This window comes from Alexandromys fortis, unplaced genomic scaffold (genome assembly GCF_014885135.2).
Source record: "Alexandromys fortis isolate MF-2015 unplaced genomic scaffold, M_Fortis_MF-2015_v1.1 scaffold_4, whole genome shotgun sequence".
NCBI classification, from domain to species: Eukaryota; Metazoa; Chordata; class Mammalia; order Rodentia; family Cricetidae; genus Alexandromys; species Alexandromys fortis.
The window spans coordinates 7892676-7915357 of record NW_026067944.1 but is presented as its reverse complement, the minus strand read 5'-3'; the positions used below and the strand labels follow the sequence as shown (position 1 = coordinate 7915357).

Here is a 22682-nt window from a genome sequence, read left to right as displayed (position 1 = left end):
GGCAAAGGAAAGTTGGAGCAAAGGAGAACTGAACAAAGGAGGTAGTTTTAATGCATTTCCACAGATATTTAGTGTACATATTTCTTTATGCAGTATGTTTCTTTGCTACTCACTATAAGCAGTAACAAGTAAGGCGCTAACAGCTCCTGGCATGAGGGAGCCGAGGGTAACTGTGATTCATAAAGTGCATGTATAAATTACCAACATTACGGGGAGCTTCAATCTCTTGGTGAGTAAGAGTTATCAGAGTAACAGTTAAACAGGCCCTGCCAAGCTTTGGTTAGCTTCCCTCTATTGCAACACTTATTTAAACTTGCTTTGGAGTTGTCCTCCTCATTATGTCTCTGCTCAAGCCCTGCTTCAACCACTTCCTTCCAATCCCTTTGCGACCTCTTCCAATTTTATTTCCCTACTGTCTGTTCGGTACCATCTTCATTGACTGTACAGCGCTTTCAATAAACAGACATCTAGACTGTTCTGGCATTCTGTCTCTCCCTCCTCGTTTACGACCTCCCTTCCTTTCACTTCCCTTCAGCATCTCTTTTTTTTTGTAACTTCGGTGTTTTGTGTTACATAATCAGGTACTTTCTAGAGAGCTATGGGCATAGCCTTAATTATTTTTTAATAGTATTTAGAGATATAACATAATTATATTATTTCCCCTTGTTTTGCTTTCTCCATATCTTCCTATGTACCCTCCCTCTTGCTTATTTTCAAATTCATCCCCTCTTTTCATTAATGTTGCTACATATATATTTTCTGATATAGAAATAATTTATGAATGCACCCTGCTCTCTCTCTCTAACACTACTTACATATGTTTTTAGGGCCGATCATTTGGTATTAGAGAATCAACTGGTGTGCTCTTCCCTCGAGAGGACTATTTCCCCCTCTCTCAGCATTCTATAATTGCCTGTAGTTTTATGACTAGAGTTGAAAGCTCGTGAGCCCGCTTTCTCTGTCCACATTAGGACGTTTATTTGTGTCCTCCTTATTAGAGCCATGTTTAAAAAGCATGTTCATAAGAGTTCATAGGGAGAGCTCCTGACATTGCTATGAGACACGATCTCAAAGAAACTCCCTGTGCCTCTGGCTTTTGCAATCTTTCTGTCACCAGTCTCCACCCCGGCTTCTGAAATGATACCTGGGCCTCGGGAACAGTTGTTCTGCATGGTATCAGTTGGGACTGGGCTCTAAAAACTCTGTTTTGCCTGGTTGTGTTTTTCTGTTGCAGTCCGTGTTGCAAAGAGAAGTTCCAACTTTTGATGTAGGTATGGAGGTTAGGACTTCATGATAGCTATTTCTCTCCTTTGCTTCAGAAGGATGCCCCCTCCTCTTCATTTATTTCTTATACTCAGTAATACTTGTATTTCTCTCCAATAAGTCTTAAGCATCGTATGGAGCCCCAATGAGCTCACAACAGTTCATGTTCAGCAGTATTCAGAAACATTTCATGGGTATCTTCTACCAGCTCGGAAATTTTCTGAGGAGCACAACTATCCTCTAAGGTCTTGCCATTATCTTGAGGAGGAAACTGAGAAACAATATATGGGAATCTGTTCCATCCTCTAGTTTCTTCCAATATCTTTTGTTCAAAACTGATTTGGTCATTTCCCAATCATGTGAAGTTTACATAAATGTCAAGTTCTCCTATCTCAGCACCTTCTAGACACTCTGCCTGATGTTTCCCACCTAGCACCCACTATTCTCATCCCTGCATGTTTGAAGATAATCAGCTCTTCCCCATGAGGCTCCCAGGACTCAAAAATCAAGTTTGTTGAATCACAAATCTATTTATGATCCTGTTTGCCCTTTACCATACTTAACTTCAAGTTCAGGTACAAATATCTTGAGCATGATCATGTATTATCTGTGTTTTCCACCAAGCCAGAAACTCGTGGCACGATTCTAAGTATGCAGTACAGCAGAGATGTTCAGTAGACACACGGATCAGTGTATAAATGTGATCACGCACCACCCTCAATGTTAAGTAGAACATCCATAAACACAGAACAAGTAAAAGGTATGCCTTTAAAAAGCAACTGGCCTTCATTGCTGTATTCCAGATGTGCATTATTTTCCATTGTTTTTTAATTGTGCTGTCAATGTTGCGAACTTGGCTACCCTTACAAAGAGTAAGAAATTCATGCTTAGAGATATTATGGAAAAACAGACATGCTATTTCAGATGCCACACAACGGTCTTTTGTTTTATACTACAATAGCAATCCTATTGTGCATATTGCTTATATACAGATGCCAACTTCCAGTAACTAAACATAAAGGTCCTATAATTTTAACAAAAGCCTGCATGACTGATCTCAAGGCAAATGGGGAAGGCTCCTTAACTATCAATTTAAATATATTTAAGCAAAATGATTTTATTCATATATTCTATTTGGATATATTTTGAATGTTAGTAAAGGACTATAAATCTTCATATCTCATTTTTCTAAGGATCTTTTAAACAATAAATTATAAATAATCAAGACTATTCTTTTTGATAGTTAGCATGACACATGTAATTTCCATAACAATAACTCAATATATGTCTTTCAAAAATGTCCTGTAGAATCTAATATATACAGCTTGCATATTTCTAACTTGCATAACTGATAAGGATGTAAAAGTCCCACAGTATTTAAACTTGATTATTTTACATAAAATTCATATGTAAGCACACATCCATATATGGACACCTTGTGCTCTTGGGCATGTTTGTGTGTGTGTGTATTATATACATGCACATGTATATTACTCAATCTATCAACATGTTGGATGGATATTATAGCCTTTCTTGCATTCTTGTCAAAACCATTAAGCAATATATTTTAAGACAGTGTTTTTATATTGTTGAATTATAAGCCTTAATATAAACTAGAAAAAAACAAAAATTAAATTTTGTGTCTGAGTATTGAGTTAGTAGTTCATTGAAAGGTATAAAATTGACATCAAATATGCTTTTTTTCTTAAGTATGCAATTTCTACTATTACCCAATATTAAAATATTACTGGCTAATTATAGTGCACAATCATCCAGTCTCTATCTTCGCATGTGTAAAATTATGATATAAACGGATATTAACCATCTGCAGGAAGATATTTCATTTACAATGTACAGGTCCTCATTGTGCTTATTTATTGTCCCATCTTTGTGATCTTATCAAGCAAAGTTACCAAACTTACTCAGTACTGCCTCTTTTGAAAAAATGAAGGTGCTGGGGGTAGGTTCTTGAACAAAATGAACCTAAACAGGGTGACTTCATCAAAGAGTATCTTGGCTACATTAGTGGAAATTCTGGGATCAATGTCAGTAGCTGGTTATTACCCTTCTGTCTCTAGACTGTCCTGTTGGAACTTGCTTAGACTGAGTGTGGTTTCCTGAGGCTGCTATTCAAATAGTCTAGATCTTTCAGGTAATTTACTTTCCCACGCAAGGAACATTTCTCATTGTGTGTGGTAAATACCTACAAGAATAGGTTCTTTTGCATAGTGTGAGTACTTCCAGTTATTTTTAAGGAAAACTCAACTTCACTATTCATCTTTTATAATTTATTATATCTCATGACAACTTGGAAAGTAGTGTTTTACCTTATAAATATTATTTAGGCTACCTTTCTAAACTAGAAGAGGAAAAATAAGAAACAATACGACAGTAATATAAATCAATAGCAATGAAGTGACTGGCATTACATTCCTTTAGATGATTTACACAGGGTTAGAAAATATAGTTTAGTTACATTTCTATCACACATATTACTGTCTAACCCAATTTATACGCAGTTGTATGTGCATATTTTTAGTTAAGTGAACTTGCATATGCATTTACATGTATATTTCTCAAGCTATATTGTAACTATTGCATGGAATTAATACTGAAGGTAGTCAGAAATACTACAAAAAGATATGACGTCATAGCATTACTGTGCAGAGGAGAGAGAGAGACTGAGTCTTCCACATTTCTTTTGTACCCCCAATAATTCTATTAAAGATTCTCTGTGAAACAGTGAACAGTTCTTATCAATTACAGATGCCCATAAGCAAAATTGTCTCTGCTGAGTTCACAAGCTTTTAAAGGATGACAGCCCCTATACCAACATCAAACAGTAACTGATATGACCCTCAAGAAAGGGAAATGATATATATTATAATATATATAATAACATTATTAAATTGCATTTTATATGTTTATATATAATAGATATAAAACTTAAATCCATACACTCACACACATATTTATATGTATATATGTGTGTGAGAGAAGTAGGCCTGACTGTGTCAAAAGTAGTTATTTCTTTCTGGTTTATAGAGAAGTTCTGATGTTGATCTACTTACTGCACTGCACTTTCTTGACCAACTGGAGGCACATGAAGGCTGGTCTTAAAACAAGACAGGATTGCTAAGGGTTCCAGTCTGCTCTATGTCATTTCTATTTCTTGTGATTACCATCAGTGGTACAAAACAAAAAGCAAAGTTCAGAGACCAGTTTCTATGATATGCCTTTTAGCGCTCTGCAAATATCTTAAAGCAAGATTGGTTATTTTACAATTGCCATAGGGCACCATTCTGCCTTGAACTGTTCATTTAAGATAAAGGGACTTAAAGAAAAGCAGCAGCAGAGGGAAGTAGAACTTAGGAAGCCCACTGAAGTTATTAATTTTCACACCTATGACCATTTTACAGTCCTCTATGGAATGAGTCCTCGAGTTTTGCATATTCTCTTAATCTGTATAGACCTAAAGGGTTCATGTTCTTCTACTCAGATCTCATTAATGTGAAAGACAGTAGAAAGATTCTGTTCTAGATTCTGCTCAACTAATTCATCTAATTACAATTCTCAAGCATATATAGAGGGAGCACATAACAGTTCATGACTTTTCAATCTTATGTTAGGCAATGCACGTAGCATGAGCCGACAATAACTGTCATGAAAGTTTATTCACCTAACTGCATTTCTTTGCTTCTAAGGATTTTGATAATACTGTCCTAAAGGATTGCTATTCAAATATTTCAAATACTGTTATACCATTGCTCATTTGTCCTCAGTATTTAATAGTCTTTTGAAGTGAATTTAATATTATTCATTAGAAGTAGCAAGGCCATCTCTGCTTTCAGGTGACACATCTCTTTCTGCTGAGTCTCTCTCAACACTAAGTTGTGGGCCCAACATGGCAAAACCTTGCCCAGGTTCTGTCCATGAACGACAGAGTGAAAGAAGACTCCCCACTGCATCCTAACCTTGTTCTCTGATGTAAAGCTAAAGAAATGGCCACTGCTATCTGGTGGCCTTTAAACCGGGATGCAGCAGCTGACTGTTCTCACTCTCGTTTCCCTAGGGCCCTTTCAGTGTTATTGCTTTGCCAGCTTCTCGCTCTACTTGGATGTCTAGATTTCTGATTGCTTCCCTGAAGAATTAGTTTACATTGACGTACTAAATAAAGCATAGGTTCTTACTGTGCTAAGAGTCTTTTCTTTCCTACTGACATCTGAGCGAGTCATTAGGCACGCTTTCTGAGATGGAGGGAGATCACCTGGTTTGCTAATGTGGAGGAATAGAATTTCCTTATTACTTTATTCGTATATCACTAATAAAGATGTTAAATCAGACCTCGTTCAGCGCTGATCTCTAGACATCATTCATCAAATCGTTACATTTCCATCTCTGATTGCCCTTGGGTATTACCACCTCTTAACAAGATATTTCACCTCTACGGAGTGAAAAACAGGTTCTAAGAAACAGCACAAGGTGTTTTAAATGCCGCTTGTTCTCGTTGTTAGACTAAAGAAAGCAAGGATTTCTGGATGTGAAAATGAATTGAGGGATTAGAAAAGGCTGCTGCTTCAAAAACAAAAAGGATGGATAAAGAATGCGCTTTCAAGGGACACTAAAGCTTGCTTTCATTTACCTTCTCTCTTCGAACAGCCGCCTAGCATCAAATGACATGCCTTGGGTATGGCCCACAGGATCCCCAAACCAAAGCAGCTCTTCTACTGATGCAGTCAGGTGATCAACAAGGGTCTTAAACCTCAAGCAGTTCTTATCTGAACTATGCTATATATGTTATATAATAAAAGACGTAAAAAAAGATGTGAGATTTATACATGTGTCTTCTATTCTAATTCATGCAAAACTATCCTATATATAAAATATTCACATATATTTATATCCACATAAATAATAACTTTGAAAACCACAAAGTGTCCTTAACTCCAAGTGCTCTTGGGTAACTAACACCTGCCACCCTCAGCACTTTCTCATTAGATGTCTCTCTAAACTCTCCAGAGCATTGTAATTAGTTTCTTCATCAAACAAATGGATATTTTGTATCAGACCTGCCTAAACAACACTGAGAAGAAAGACTAACAGCAGGTTTGTACTTCAATATCATGACGAACATTGCCAAGATCTCACACTGGCTCAATTTCTTTCTTTCTTTCTTTCTTTCTTTCTTTCTTTCTTTCTTTCTTTCTTTCTTTCTTTCTTTCTTTTCTTTATTTCTTTTGGCAGTACTTCTGGGGATATTTTGGCAGTTTTATTTCATTTGACAGTAGTCTCAATTAACAGTTCACAACACACTATGCTTTGAAAAGGACTATCACAGGTATTGAACATTTAGCAACTTCATTGTCAAAAGCTTGGACAATGTAGATCTAATTTGCAAAATGGCTAAAGTAGTTGGAAGACCTTTCTTGTCTGCCTTTCCCCACCATTAAAAGCAGAAGGTATTAATCACTCCATCTCAAAGGCAACTGACTGAAGCTATTCACTGAGCAAGGCATTCTTGCTCATGTGGCCCCATGAATAACTCTCAAGGCTTTCATTATGGCTCTGAGTGGACTCTCCACGGCACAGCCACCCCTCAGCAGCTCTCATCCCTTCAGGCACCAGAAGGATTAAGGATAATGGCTGAAAGAAAGCATCATTGGTAAAAACAAAAGTTTTCACAGGAAAAAAAAAAAGAAAAAGTGGAACCAGAGTGGACACACTGGAGACAAGTCATGATTCATGGCCTGCCCTGTGTTCTCCCTTTTTCTCTCACTCAATACACTCTTTAGTTTTACTGATGGCTATGAAGCAAGCAACCGAGTGCACTTCTCCTAGCAACCAATATCAGCCAGGGAAGAAGGCATGTCCTCTGCGCTAAGAGAAAACAGAAGAATTTGGCTTCATACAAAGCAGACACATGTTCTCTTACATTTGATCCCCAATTGATTATCAAGACGGATTGAACAAATGCTAAATAATTTTGTTTTATGTGAATGTGACCAATCCGTCGAACTAAATATCAACTGGTCTACTTGCTATCTCGCTGGCCTTCAAAGGCTGGGACAATCGATTCATTTGGATGCTCAGTTTTCATTTTTCAATACACATCCTCCCGGTGTATTATAGCTCAGAAGGTTCACCTTCCCAAATATATCTGTTCACTTCTTGGATCACAACAAATACAAAAATTATGCATGCATTGCCAGAGCAGTCCATGTTTATAACGTCTAGCATTGAATCCTGGCAGAAATCAGCCTATAAAAGCATTTGTCTGGTTTTATTTGTGTGCAAGTTCAATCCCTGGTTAAAAAGATTGACAAGAAAAGACCTTTAGAAGACAAAAGTTGAGTTAACTTGGAATTTAAATGCAACATAAGAAGACATATAACTGAGGCCAACAAAAACCTAGAAAATTTCAAAATTTCTAATGGATAACCTTTGCATCTCTTAGAATCTCACCAAAAAGAATAAGAACACATCTGAACCTGGAAATTTTTCTCCTGGAAATATAAGTAGTTTGTTAAACTATGAGAAAATGGTAGGATTCAAAATATGCTTTTATTTCTATTTTATACCCATGTGTCGACATAAAAACTTCTATTTGCCTCTTATCCAAATAAGCACCCATACTCTGTATGTGGGTTTTTTTCTGATTCTCTTCTTATTTTACATTAAATTTTGACATCACCCAGGTTTTCAATAGCAGAAATGGGAATAAAACACTTAGGAGGACACCACACTTCAAGCTACACATTTTCATGAGAGCCAGGAAAAATACTTCTTATATATTTGTTATCTCATTTCTTTTTTTTAAATGATAATGTCACCAAACACACTGATCATTCCTTGGGGAGGAGAGTTCAAGTGGCAACTCCAATATTTGGAAGCATAGGGCTCATGTACAACCTGAATATTTTTGCATTGCTGGTTTTCAATTTGAAATTAAGGTTGCAAAAATAAATGTAGACTATGCAAGATGCCACATGCCCTTCATGTCAGTACTTATAAGGTTAGAGGCAGGTGGAGCTCTGTTTCAGGCCACCCTGAACGGTATAGTGGGTTTCAAGCCAGTTTTGATCTGAAGACCCTGTTTCTAAAAAAAAAAAAAAAAAAAAAAAAAAAAAAAAAAAAAAAAAAAAACAACAACAACAAAAACAAAAATACAGTGAGAAATATCACGTGAACATCATTAGAGGAAATTTTCTGTTTTTTCAAATTCTAGTTTGAATAAAAAGAATATTGCAGCACTGGCCCTGATTGCCTAGATTCACTCTTTCCTTTCTTCCCTTCTCTGTGACAGACAAGAATTTTTAAACCAGATTGACTGGAATGCCCAGTGTAGTGGAGGATGATCTTGAAAGTCTGATAGCCACATGTCTACCTCTTCAACAAGTTATGTGCTCCCACACCCAGATTATACCGGGAATCAAAGTGGAAGTTCCAAGCATACTATGCAAGCAGTCCATCAACTGATATCCCCAGTACTAGTATTTCCTTTTATAGGGCTACATTCTACCCAGACATGTCTGTATATCCAGTACTTTGGAGGCTGAGGTAGGAGGATCACCTTGAATTTCAGGCCTGTCTGGGCCACATATTAAGGTCTAGCTGAATTGAGCAAAACTATGAAACCGTGTTTTAAAAACAAAAAGTATTAAGAAGATAAACTGACAGTTTTCTCTTGTGTATTTAGTTTCTCCTACAGCCCATAACAAGAATGAGAAGGATAGAATAGAATTTGGTTAAGACAAGCTTCTATTGATGATATTTATGTGAATGTTTGAACACATAGGCTATTGTATATACCTATGGATAAGAGAAAAGTCTTCTCTAATTGAGTGGATCAGGAACACACTCATGCACTCGGCTTTCAGTAACTACTACACTGTTATTTGGCAACATGCAGACATTCACTTTAAAGTTCGCAAGCAAAATGGCTTGCTGCTAAATTCATCTTAAATTTCCCTTAATTTAATGTAATTTTGAAAATTACATTCTAATTTTCACACATATCAACAAATTATTTTAACCATATTATAGCATTTGCTAGTACTAGAGAACATACATCAGAAATCCTTAACCTCTAACCTTGAGTTATAAAAATTTACACATTCTAAAAAAAATAATGATTTCTCTAATTTGAAAACCCTCCTGTTTTCAGGGTGCATATGGACATGTTAATTAGTTCTAGCCATGTCAGAAGTTTTGGGCAAATCCCTTAAATTCCAGGCTGTTTTAAAGTCGGGAGTTGTTGGAATTTGAAAGCAGTGCAATGGAATCCCTGAGTGGTCTCCCATGATCGTTAGCTAATTTCTAAAAGGCTTGAGACCAAACAAGGCAAAGATATCACACATCAATCGTAGCCACAGACATTTAAAAATGTCTGCTAAAACCGCAGCATTGCACAGGGTTTCAGTTCTCAAGGTCAGGAGCTCTCTTTGCTTTTCTTAGCTCCAATTTTAAACTCCAGTTGCTCATAAAGACAATATAAAGCCAGTTATTAACAATGAGAGAAATGGGAAGCAAATCACAGATTTGGAATATTTGCCCATTGTTTACTTGTATAAACATATCACTCCATCCAAACCAAAACATGGGCATGAAATACCCATAGTCTGGGCAATAGATCACAACAGTTCTATATGACGGTAAGGTTACAGTTATGGGTATTGCCTAGTCTGATTTTTGTTTCTTTTAAAACCATTCAGCTATAATGTACTCAGCCAGAAGTAAATAAAAGAACCTAATATGGAAAGAGGCCTTGGAGAATGAACAGTCTAATCTCTTCATTTTAGTTGTGGTCGGTTTTGATTTTTTTGTTTTGTAGGAATCTAAACAATTAGTAATAAAACAACTAGCCCAATCCCTTCCTCAGTGGTAAGGATATTTTATGTTATTTAGGCCATCCTTTCTAACACATACAAGCAGTCATTATGCAAATATACATAATGGATAATTGCAAAATGATACTAAAATCAACCTCTTTACTGCCTGAAAGATGATTTAGAAAAAAAAATGGAAGGTATATTTATTTAGAACTCAACAGGCTTTTCTTATATAAGAATTATCTCCATGGTATTTTTTAAACAATAAATATAGGCAAAAACCACAAAGAATAAGCAAAAAATATTAAAATATGAGTGTAAAATGCAAATCCACATGAAATAAACTACACAATTATACCATCAAATATTATTGGCTAACAAATATTGTTGTTTATAGCATGCCTCCCCTTATTTACTCCATTCTGTCATAACACTATTCACATGGGAATGCTAAGCATTCTGTAATAGCATATGATGCAGTGGAAGCACATGTCATAGCATGCCTGTCACGACTGCATAGGTGTGGTCGCAGATGAGTCCACTTAAGCAACAACAGAAGTTCATGTAAGTGATCTGAAGATTCATGCTAAGAAATGCTTACAAAATTTACTGTGGATGTGTGTCCACAATGAAGCCAAAGCTAGTGTTTGATAGCCAAAATCTTTCCAGTTATTTACTGTTTATACAAGTCAGAAAATAATATAATAAACTGTGACTAATTGAAGTAATATATAACATTTTGATAATTTTTATAAAATATAAGACATCAGAGCATTGTTCATTTATTTTTATTCATATATACTTGTTTAACACATTTTCATTTATTCCTCCTAAGAATCTATGATAGAGCTAAGTGGTGGTGGTAAACTCCTTTACAGAGCACTTGGGAGGCAGGCAGATGCAGATCTCTATGAGTTCAAGGCAAGCCTGGTCTACAAAGCCATTTCCAGATAGTTTGCATAGAAAAACGAAAAGACAAAAGAGTTGTTTCTAGGGTTAAAATCACTTTAAAATTAGATTTTAGTGAGACTGTATAATTCTGAACTTATACCTAAAATCACCAAACATTGTGCTTGAGGCAGAAACTGTATGGCATATGGAAATGTATAAGGGTAATTAAGGAAAATATGCAGATCAAATTTAGAGAGTGTCTATTTCAGACTTTATCTGAGATTTGCAATGTATTTCCCAGTTAAAACTTTTTTAATAATTTCTTAAAACTAGACTGAGTATCCAGTTTAGATGGCTCAAAAGTTAAAGGCAGTGAAGGAAAAACTGACTTCAACAGTTGGCTCCTGATGTACAAATACTGGTGTGGGAGAATTGTTTGTATTCTGTCAATCATCCTTTAAATAAGCACTAATTGGCCAGGCAGAAATTATAGGTGGGACAACCAGACAGAAAGTAAAGGTGGGGCAATGAGAAGAGGAGAATGCTGGGAAGGAGAAAGCCCATTCCTTCACAGTCCTTCTCAGACCACAGAAGAAGCAAAATGTGACCAGCTCTGCTGAAAAAGGTACTGAGACATGTGGCTAACATAGATAAGAATAATAAGTTAATATAAGCTACAGGAGCTAATAAGAAGCCTGAGCTAATTGGCCAACCAGGTAATATCTCTAATGTAGAATTTAGTGTGATTCTTTGGTGCTAACTGGCTGTGGGAACTTGTCAGGACAGAAACCACAACAAAGGGGCCCACATGTTACAGAATGGCACCAACGTGTGGACAACTGCATCCACATAAAGCCTGACAGACTTGGGAAGCAATTCTAGACAGAAAAAAGTATGGCTTCTTGGGAGCAGCAATTTCTCAGATCTACTCTGCCTCCTAGAGGCAAGTGCTCTCATCTAAGAGAGGCTTCCTGACTCAGCTTTAGCTATAATGCCTTGCAGCTCTTTAAAGAGGTCCTGCCTAGAAACATTTAAATGGTGTTGAAAAAATGTTGACCACATGCTTTTCGGTTTTCAGCCATAGCAGGAAAAAAGAAAGCTGTACCATTTTAAATGCCAGCTTTCTGGGCTGTTCTGACTCTTTCAGGCAGATGATCTGACTAAGGAGCATTTGAATGTGGTTTGTGAGCACACTGCTGCAGCTTGCTTGCTGGCAGGAACCTTGAATTAATCCAAGATAGGTATTTTGAAAATACCTTGATTTCAAAATTGAAGTCAAAAGGTATGTTACTTTAGAGAAGAGATTTTGCTTTTGTTTTCACAGGAAATTAAAGGCTATGGATTCATTATGAGTTAAGAAAACTCAGGTTTGATCAAGGAATACCACCTGAGAAATGTCCTATAGGAAAATATGGCCCAGATGTCTGAGTTCTACATCCAGAACAGATTCAAGATGCTGCCTGAGATGATCAAGCCTCACAGGATACTCCAGTCAGAACTTGATCATAACTCTAAAATTTCTTTAGGTCCCCAAAAGATTATCAGTGCCCCCAAACACCAGAAGTAGCCTGAAATACTATGCCCACATTCCCAAAAAACGGACTATGGATATTTTCCTTTGTTTTGCAAAACAGAGGGGGAAGTGATGTGGGAGAATTGTCTGTATTCTGTCAATCATGTTTAAATAAATGCTGATTGGTACAGAAAGTAGAGGTGGGACAACCAGACAGGAAGTAAAGGTGGGACAATGAGAACAGGAGAATGATGGGATGGAGGAAGCCCATTCCTCACCAGTCCTGCCCAGATCACAGAAGAAGCAAGACTGAACTGCCTCGCTGAAAAAGGTACTGAGCCATGTGGCTAACATAGATAAGAATAATAGGTTAATAGAAGTTATAAGAGCTAATATGAAGCCTGAGCTAATGGGCCAAACAGTTTATAACTTAATGAGACCTCTGTGTCAATTTCTTTGGGACTAAACGGCTGCAGAAACTGGGCAAGACAAAAACCCTGACAAGCAGGCCCTCGAGTTACACTATACCCATGTTATCTTGAAACAGGTATATCCATCACCCTATACATAAATCACACATAATAAATAAAAATAATATTTAAAATTAAATCAGTGTTTAGAGGTTCTACTTGTTAAATCTGCAATCATATCTCAGTTTAACATCATTGACAACAGGCCCTCGATCACGGAAAATGTGAGTATAGCAGGATAATTTGTATCGTGGGTGATACTACTTTTTAGTTTCTTTCAATAAACTTTTTTTCAGTTATTACAGTATTATATATTGGGGATTAATTTGAGAACTTAGCTACTTGATTCTACTTCCAAAAGAAAGCAATCATTTGCATTTGTTAGTAATATTTTATAGAAATTTAAATGAGTATTAAATGTACAGCAAACTCAATTCTTGGACTAGATATCATCACATAAATCAGTGTCCCTGGAAAGTGATGATGTATAGTTATTGTGGAATAACAGTTAGTGCTATACTAAAAAATACAGCAGTGGTCATGTGGGATGAAAACAAGAGGACTGTGGTAAGCATTGTAGAAAATACTCTCTGCTTGCTATAAAGGAGGTATATTAGAGCAAATGGATAATTCTGTGTTTCTTGTCAAGCAGAAAGCATAACACTGAATAGCCAGGAATTATATCCCTTCTGTTATTATGCATATTTGATAACTTTATTCATCAATTTCTATAGTTTGCAATGCATACATACACACACACACACCTTCATATTATATTTCCTGGGCCAAGTTATACAACTCAGCATCTCAAAAGCGCTCCATCAGCACATGTTCATTCACTCAACAAATATTTGACTGTGGGCTGTCTGTCCTTCAGTGCTCGAGGCATTGGAGACACACTGGTAAACATGACAGTCAAAGCTAAGTTCCCGGCATAAGGGTTTAGTGCAGGAGTCTGATGACAAACTGATGTCTGGCTATACTTATTGACTGCTGGCTGAAGAAGTTAGTGTCTCCTGCTTCTGCATGTCTTCATTACAGAGACACTAACTACCCACTTCTTCCAAACTGTTCTCAAAAATATTTATTGGAAAGACAATCCTAGGCTTTACTAATAATCAACAGTCTCCTATGAAAATGTAAGATAAATGTGTTTAGAGTCCAATATTATGAAGATGGTATCACCTTCCAGGGCAAAGTTTGTACAAGTTACCTTATCAACCATTATGAAATATTCTTGTTCGAAGCTTAGAGTTCTTCATAGCAAGGCTAAGCCACTATGTATACCACATCTTTCTGGGCACTTGCCCAGAATATTCAAGAACTAGCCAGCAAAAGAATCTTGAAATCAAAAGTTCATCATCTGCAACTAGAGGACCTTACATCTTTTGAATGATTTCCTGTAAGTGTGTCACCCTTAATCTTTTGCTTGCAGGTCATCTAAAATGTCAGTTCCTTTACATTTTCCTCAACCAGATGGTTACAGACACATGCACGTTTCTCCAACTGGCGGTGAGCAACATAAAATATATTTTAAAACAGATAAAGAGGTAAGCCAAATAGTATTTCAAAAGAATAAATTTTAAATACGGTGTCCAACAGTTATAACTTAAAACTTAAACATGCCCCAAAGGTCTGAATGGTGGCAGAGTTGGGATGTGGGGGGAACTTCATGAGGTGGGGTTGAATGTGATGGTTTTGGACAACTCTTGTACGATCTTTGAGTAGGACCTCAGCAACTTTTCTTTCTTTTGTTTCGCATCCTGGTCATGAGATGAGCAGTGTTGTCATTCCACTTGGTTCTCACATTAATTTCTTCAGTCTTACATGCTGAGAAAATCGGGGCCTACCAGCAAGGAAAGAAACTGCCACAATTCTAAGCCCAAAATATGCCTCTCTTTATATCTTGATTATCTTAGTTTGTTATCTTAGTAATGGAAAATTTTTTTTTCACATCCATGTTTCCAAAGGCATCATATTGGAATAATGACATTATTAAATAATTGAAAAACTTTATCAATATGAAAATCTGGATAAGGGCATTTTCTTCAGAGGAAAGATCAAATACAAAGGCCTCAAGTAAGCTAATAGACTTCACCTAAAGTTCGGAATCGGTATTCTAGATAGATAATCTGACCCATTGGAGGCAAACAGGTAGAAGACAGTCAAAACTCAGTTTCCTTATATCCTTGGGACAGGCCTGGTGGAAGCCATGAGCAAAGAGCTAGAGGCAAGTATACATATCATCCACACGTGTTCTAAAGATCCCCTTGGCTGAGGTATGGAGATCTAGGAAGGGAAAGGTGAAGTGATACTTAACAAAAGTAATAAATTAGTAGGTATGTATTAATAAAGCAGAATGAATAATTACAGAATCTGGGTATAATTTGATATTCATTGAAAATTATTTTCAATTTAGTGTGTATCTAAAATTATTCATAAGATATTGGGAAAAATCACAAAATTAGGCTAAGTTTCATTGTTTTATAAGGAGCTAGATGTGAGCTAAGAGATTACGTCAAAAATGGCTCACTGTTTTGGATCATGAAAAATGTAAATAATGACACCATTTACTTAGATGGAAACAATTACAAGATGAACATGTTTTATCTTGGGCTTGAGTTTTCCATAGTGTCAGTAGTTGTTAAACCAAGATGTCACATAGCCAGAGGGACCTGGCAAGCATTGCTCCAGGCACTGAAGATATGTTTACTATAGACACACAAAGATGAATTCTCAAGATCTCCAACTCTTCTATGAAATGATTAGGCAATTTTAAAGGCACTTTTAGAGCCTAAATATGTATAAGATGAAATATTATAAGGAGTGGCTGAAATGAAGAAGGAAACAAAAATAACTGAGGCCTAGTGACTTCAGCACTATTCTAAATTATAGATAGGTAGTAGGAGTGGGTATGGTACATGCATGCCACAAACAGTTTTACATATACATCTTGGTATAGCACCATGCTAAAAGACTCAACAAAGAATTGTGTAAACTTTTTCCTCAAAAGATTATAATCATTCAGTTATACTTCATTCAATATTTCTTTGAGAAGAAAATTAATATATGTCATATATTGATTGAAATTGACAGGTCTGTACCTGGAGAAACTACAGAAGACATGACAATTGTATTACTTAAAATTAATTCTATAAAATTTTATTTTATAAGATTCCATTTCTGCTTGAACTTGGGTCTTGAACTTAAGTTTCTCTGGTTTTGAGAAATATAGTATATATACATAGCAAGTTTATTTAAAATTATATAGTTTACTTAAAGAAAAGTGAGAATGGGTAAACCAAAGGTAAATATATTTAAGACCCACAAATATTAATTTACACCCTTAGATACAGATTTTATTAATTATCATTTCATAAAGACTGTGAACAATCGTCTCTCTTCAGATGTCTCTAATTCCATTGCATTGTCAGAAATATATAGAAAAAAGAATAAAAAAGAAGGAAAGAAGGAAGAAAGGAAGGAGGAGAAGAGGAATGAGAAGAAAGCAGCAGTAAAGAAAAATAAGAAAGAACGTAAGATGAACTGCCCCCACATTCATATAATGTTCAGAAACCAAATTGCTCATGGAAAGTAAATTCATCTCTTACTTCATGCACTTCAAAATTATATTTTCCTAAATACATACATACATACCCATATGTACCCCCTAGAGGGGAAAATACAGAGGGAGGAAGACAGTGAGAAGCCCATCTACCCCTGTATATGTATCCATATTTAAGCCATTTCCATACTTATCTATATTTTTACTGTCAAAGATGCTATTTTTTACAAGCTGCCCAGGAGTAAAATGACAAGAGCTGGGGTTTTTGTGTGTATAATCATGACTTTTACTTGAAGATTTTCTTGTTTAATGTTCTAAGTAATCCTTTTGGTTTATGGTCCACATGTTGCATAGCATCAAAGGTTATTCAAACAAAGCGAATTCAAATGTGATATTACTGCTTAGCTACAAGAGCAAATTTCAGGTTACTCATGTGCAATTCAAGTTCTGAAATGGGCTACATATGGCTACGATAATGAGCCCGTTACTGAAAGAAGCACTTTGGCAAAGTGTATAAACCTATGCGAGATTATGCATCTGCCCTGCACACACACATTATCTTTATCTCCCCAAATACAATGTATGCCATGTCATTTAAGAATAGGGAAGGAGAAAAGAAGAGAAAACCATTATCATTGTGAAAACGCCATTCAGAAGATTCGAAAATATGAAATTAATATATGGAATGGGATTATAATTTAAAGTCTTATAGTCATTCTAATTTTATCCCTATCACGGAGTTAAAAACCACTATTATTTCAAAACAGAATCTACTAAACAAAGGCTAAACTCATTACACATTCCATATCACTGGGAGCAAAACCTCCATATGGCTATTAATCTGTTTCAAATAAAAAATACTTTCACATCAGAGATTTTTTTAAAAAGTTCATCTGCAGTTTTCAACTAACTTAAAATATTTATTTTTATGGCTTGTTATAGGGAAAAGAATCTGAAAACTCATAAATAATATTAGCACATATTTTCTATGAGGAGGCAAAACTCTAACATTTTTTCAAGCACTATAAAAATGCACATATAAATAACCCACCAAGCAAATTTTAATGCAAATCTATGTATCATTTGTCACCGAATAAAATTAATTTCTATGTTGAGCACAAGGATAGTCAGTATATCTTTGGAATGGTACAAGCTTCTCTAAATTTGAAATTCATGTGGAAAATAAGCCCGCAGCACCAAGAAGGACAAAAAGTAAATAAATATCACAGAATCCAGAAAGGCAGAGCGCTTGGAGGTGCTGTACACCAGTCTCCTCATTGGATATGTGAATGCAGGGTCCACAGTATTGAAACAGCCTAGATGGCAGTATTGTCCACATCCCAAATTTTCAACAATCCACATGGAAGAGCTGTCATCATTCTGAAGTATCCAAAGACAAGCCAATGTCAAATATATGGTTACGTGTGAACTCAGTAAGTGTGTCTATAATTGCTTTTGATCCCCAACCCAGCACGTTTTACATATATGACATTGAACATTGCCTCTCAGCCTTAAGTCTTTTACCTGTAGGCATTTCTCATTTTATTACCATGAACTCTCTTGCAGATGGTCCAGACAAAAAAAACTGCCTCCTTATTTTACAATGGGAGATCAGAACAAAGGTTCTAAACATATCTTCAGAGAAGTAAAATTAGGAGGAGGAGGAGAAAGAAGATGAGGGGGAGGGCATGCAGGAGAAAGATGGAAAGAAAAGAGAGAAGGATAAAACAGACAAAAGGGGGGCAGAGTGCGTGAAGTGGGAAGAAAAAAAAAGGAGGATAGAAAATGTGTCCTTACTGCTGTTCCAGCACATGGGTTAATTGCATTTGCTGCATACATCTCCAAACACCTTGGTACATTAACTACATTCTGTAACACCAGGCTTTTCAGATTCCTTCTGCCACTTCTACTAAGCAATTTAAGTGTATTCTTCCTGACTTTGATTGCTTTTTAAATGGTGCTAATTCTACAGTTGAATACATAGTTTATAAATACATTGGTATAGTAAAGTCTTAATACAATAGTCTAATATATTTGGAATATATAAACCCTTTTATTAGGATGATATCCATGTATGGTCAAAGCAAACCTGTTAGAAATGATAATGCGCGAATAATGATTATACACATGATTATAGAAATTACCACAGTGTCACTCATAGTGATCAAATTCTAAGCTTCTACTACTAGGCAGAGTAGAGAGAAATGTGCACACAGACACCCCTCCCAGATCCCTATCACTGCCAGCGGGGGCGGAGGGGGATGTTGAACGCATATATTCCATTCCACAACTGAAAACAGCCACTTGACAGTAGGTGAACTCATCTGCATTGCCTTGTGTTTATAGCTAGCCTTCCCTTTCAGTCTGTACTTAGGTTCTGGAAAGTAGCTTCTAGACACAAAGTTAGCTCCTGCAGATGGGCAATACTAGACAATGTCCCAAGTAATAAATTCGAAGGAAAGTTTATCTAGCAACATAGTATCTGGATGTCTTAAGTATTTGAATTAATATACTTCAGAGTCTTTATAAGCACAATAATTAAAAATGGAAATTATTTCCATGTTCAGTTCCTGGGATTGGGGTGAGTGGCTTAGTACACACTGTATAAAGAACATTTGTCATTGATATAAAAATGAATGTCCCAGAAGCCAACACCATTTTCTTTTTTGACTTTCAAAGAACAAACCCATAGTATGTTCACAATTCTTAATCTTTCTCATGCAAACAGTACAGATGGATTTTGTCCTAATCTCCCAAGACCCAGCTAGTCAGTGAGCATAGCCCTGGAAACTGACTATGAACAAAAGCAGGAGAGCCAGAGGTAGATCTGTCGGCTTGACAGAGTGGCTCAACCAAGGAGGAGACACCTACAGCACCTGTTCCAAGTCCCCATTGTGTTTGTCCACTGGGGACTTAGCTGAGGGCTCCCAGCTTGCAGCCAGCCCATAGAGGATACTGCCTCCTTCCTGGAGCCTCGCCCAGTCCCACTTGTGACAGTTTTCTCTCTTTATCTGAATCCTTCTTTCTGATTTCATGCCTGGATAGCATTCACTGACACACAGGTGACACACTTTGAACCTTGAGCTGCCCAGTATCAAATCCCTACTCACTGAATGCACCTGGAAGTTATCAGTTACTATAGTTCTGCAGCTGAATGCCTAAACCAAAGTTTAGATACGAGAATACCAAATAGAGAGTGGCCACAATCATGCCAAGTTCTTTTAAGACATTGTCTTTAACGGTTACTCTTCTAAGCTGGGAATCTATCACTTATTGTAAAACTCCTCAATTAATTAGTTACAGTAACAACAATAGGTGACTATATTATGTTCCACTAACAGCAGGTTAGAAACAAAAGACTTGGCACCTCTGCCCCCTGAAGAGCCTGGGCATGGCCAAATCACACTACCAACCACAATGACATTTTATTTAAAAGCCACAACAACCTCAGAAAGAAAAACGGGGTTTTAACTCACCATCAATCTGAATGCAGAGAAATCCAAAGAGCAATAGTAGTGTAAACATCAGCGGACTCATTTTGACATATGAAAAAAAGGATCCCGATTGTTTAAGAAACCAATCCCAGAGAGCAGAAGTACAAAAATAAGTATCAAAAAAAGAGGTAGGTCCGAAGTTTAGACTTTCCTAGAGATTAATTAAGGTCAAGAGGAGCAAAATGGCAACATCAGAAGCTGTTGGCGAAGAGTTCTGACATGGGACAGGTTGGTAGCCATCCGAATGAACCCCAGGGACTCCAGAGCTGCTTTGCTTTCCACAGGCTGGCTTCCGAATTTCCCACAAATTCAGCCCAGCCAGCGGGACTATTCACGTGCGTCTAGCCCTGTCTCCTTAGACTCCATTGCAATCCAAACACAAGTTCTTTCTTCAGAAGTCAAGAAGATGACGGGGGACAAAAAAGACCTAATTCCTAGAAAGTGTTCCACAAACTTGCCAACGCGCTGCCGAACAACCATTGGCCTGCCCACGGGGTTTTCTCAGCCCCCGGGTCTCCTTCCCCGTAGCAGCACCACTTCGCGGAGTTTTGTTTGGGTTGTTTTGCTTTCACTTAACTTCCATCCTAAGGATGTGTCAAAGCAGCACTTTGTGAGCCGGCCCTCTCCTCTGCAGCCTGGTCGCCTCCCTCGGAGTCTCTGGTTTCTAAAAGGAAGGAAAGGGGGGAAAGCAGGACGGCTGGGGTGGAGAATGGGAACTCCTACGTGGTGAGGGAGCGAGGAGGGAGGCGAAGAGAGGGAGCAAGGGAAGAGGGAGGGGCTGGGCTGAGGCCGCGGCCACCCCCAGGGGCCGCCCCGGAGCGAGTTAGAGTCCAGCTGCTGTGGGTGAGCGCTGCTAGACTAGGGAGTCCCGGACTTGGGAGCCCTGAGGATGCTAGCGCTCGGTCCAGCCTCCGGGAGCCCTCCTGTCTCCAGCCCCTTCCCGTGCAGCCGCGGCTTAGACAGCGGAGGCTGCGCTGCGTCCGCTTCCTCCAGCAGCTGCCTAGGGCTGGAAGGACTTGGAGGAGGGAAAGCGAGGAGGCAGGATAGGAAAGAGGAGGAGGAAAGAGCTGCTCCGAGTAGGTCCCCTGATAAGGGGTGGAGGATAAGGGGTGCACCCAGATATCCACCTCCACCGGGTCACCCTCCAGTGCAAGGGGCGACAGCCTGCCCCTGGGTCCTCGAAGCTGGGGTAATCGGGCAAGCGATGAGTCTTAGGGGGGACGGAAATGAACCAATGTGGAAACGCTGCGGGCTAGAGAGGACTATGATTAGCCACCAACTCTTTCCCGTTCCAGGAGCCTCCCGGGTGTCCCCCTCCTTCCCTCCTCGGGAGGGGTGAGGTGGGCTTCCAGCCTCCTGCTCCTCATGCGGCCCGTTTAATGGGCAGGTAATTTTCTCGGTGAGTGATTTCATGGAAGCCCTTCCTAATTATTCATCGCTCCGTCTGCTGGAGCTGCACAAGAGCTTTTCTAGAAAAAGATGATCTTTCAGGACCCCGGGCACAGCCTCATTACCCGTTAAAATCACACACCGACACACACATACACATACACACACACTTTAATTTAGTAGAAAGGAGAAGCTGGCCAACAAGGAGGACAAGAAAGGAGAGGGGGTCAAACATAAAGCACCTATTGGAGTAGAAAGGTTTTGTGTACATACTTCCTATGTGTTTTAAGAGAACCGTTCAAAAATAAGCGGTGTGTGTGTGTGGGGGGGATCTCTAGCCTCTTAAGGCTTGTTTTAGCCAAGATCTACAGCTAGCAGCGGAATCCCCAGGAGGAGGAGAGAGGCGAAGGGTTGGAATCCCGCTAATGTTGTTCGGTTGCCTTCTGACCTCCCAACACTGAGCGTAAATTCGGGATTTTGTGATAAAAGAGTTCTTGCAGAAGACTCTTGGAACAGAGGAGGTCCAAGATCAAAGCACTTGGAAGAAGTGGTTTTCTAGGGTTTTCGCCCTCCCTAGCACCTCGAGAAGGAAATTTGGAAAGTGGGCTCTGATTTAAGAATGCTGATAACCCGACTAGACTAACAGAGGCTCAAGAGCAGAATTTCAGCCCAAACAGGATAAAACCGGCACATCCCAAACAAAAACTCTGTTGGGTGCTGGAGATAGTTAGAGAAGTCCACTTTAAATCAGACGGAAACCACTTTCTAAGGTGCCCTGGCGTGGCCGGTGTGGCCGAGCCCACGTGTGATCACAGCCTCGCTGGTAGCTGTTTGAAGCTTGTTCAGGTGGACTGTAAAGCTTCTGGCAGAAACTCACGCGGGTCCCTGAGCAGAGCGAGCCTCTGCTAAGCGAGTCTTTAGTTCCCCCTACTGGAAAATATTAGGAAGGAGACTGAGGATATTTAAGGAGCCTTTTGTTTGGTCGGATGTCTGTTGTTGCCTCCCCTGAACTTAGTTCTCCTTGTTTATAATGCGAAACCAAGCAATGAGAGTTCTCATGGCACTCTCGCAGAACTGCTGCTGACGGCACGAAACCCGCCGGGAAAGGATTGAACTAAGTCACGCTTCTCGTGAAGCTTCCCAGGTCATGTCAGCAGTTTTGAACTATAGTCTTTAACTATAAAGAAAGGGGGGGGGGGAGGCATCTTAGAGCGTTTAAATTAAATTACTTGAATTCTTCAAGTATTGACTCCAAACTAGCACCATATT

The 22682-nt window shown here is 38.2% G+C and overlaps 1 protein-coding gene across 12 annotated transcripts in view; it reads right to left on the bottom strand.

Moving 5' to 3' along the window:
• Robo2 (roundabout guidance receptor 2) overlaps positions 1-22682 on the bottom strand; it is a 651725-nt gene that overhangs the window by 490620 nt on the left and 138423 nt on the right. For 11 of the 12 annotated variants that reach the window (XM_050148871.1, XM_050148873.1, XM_050148875.1 and 8 more), the window contains exon 1: positions 20007-20137. The exons of the other annotated variant lie outside the window; for it this stretch is intronic. In XM_050148871.1, coding sequence (XP_050004828.1) covers positions 20007-20067 — 61 coding nt within the window. In that variant the 5' untranslated portion in view covers positions 20068-20137. Of the gene's footprint in view, positions 1-20006; positions 20138-22682 lie in introns of those variants that run through there. 12 annotated transcript variants of the gene reach the window in all.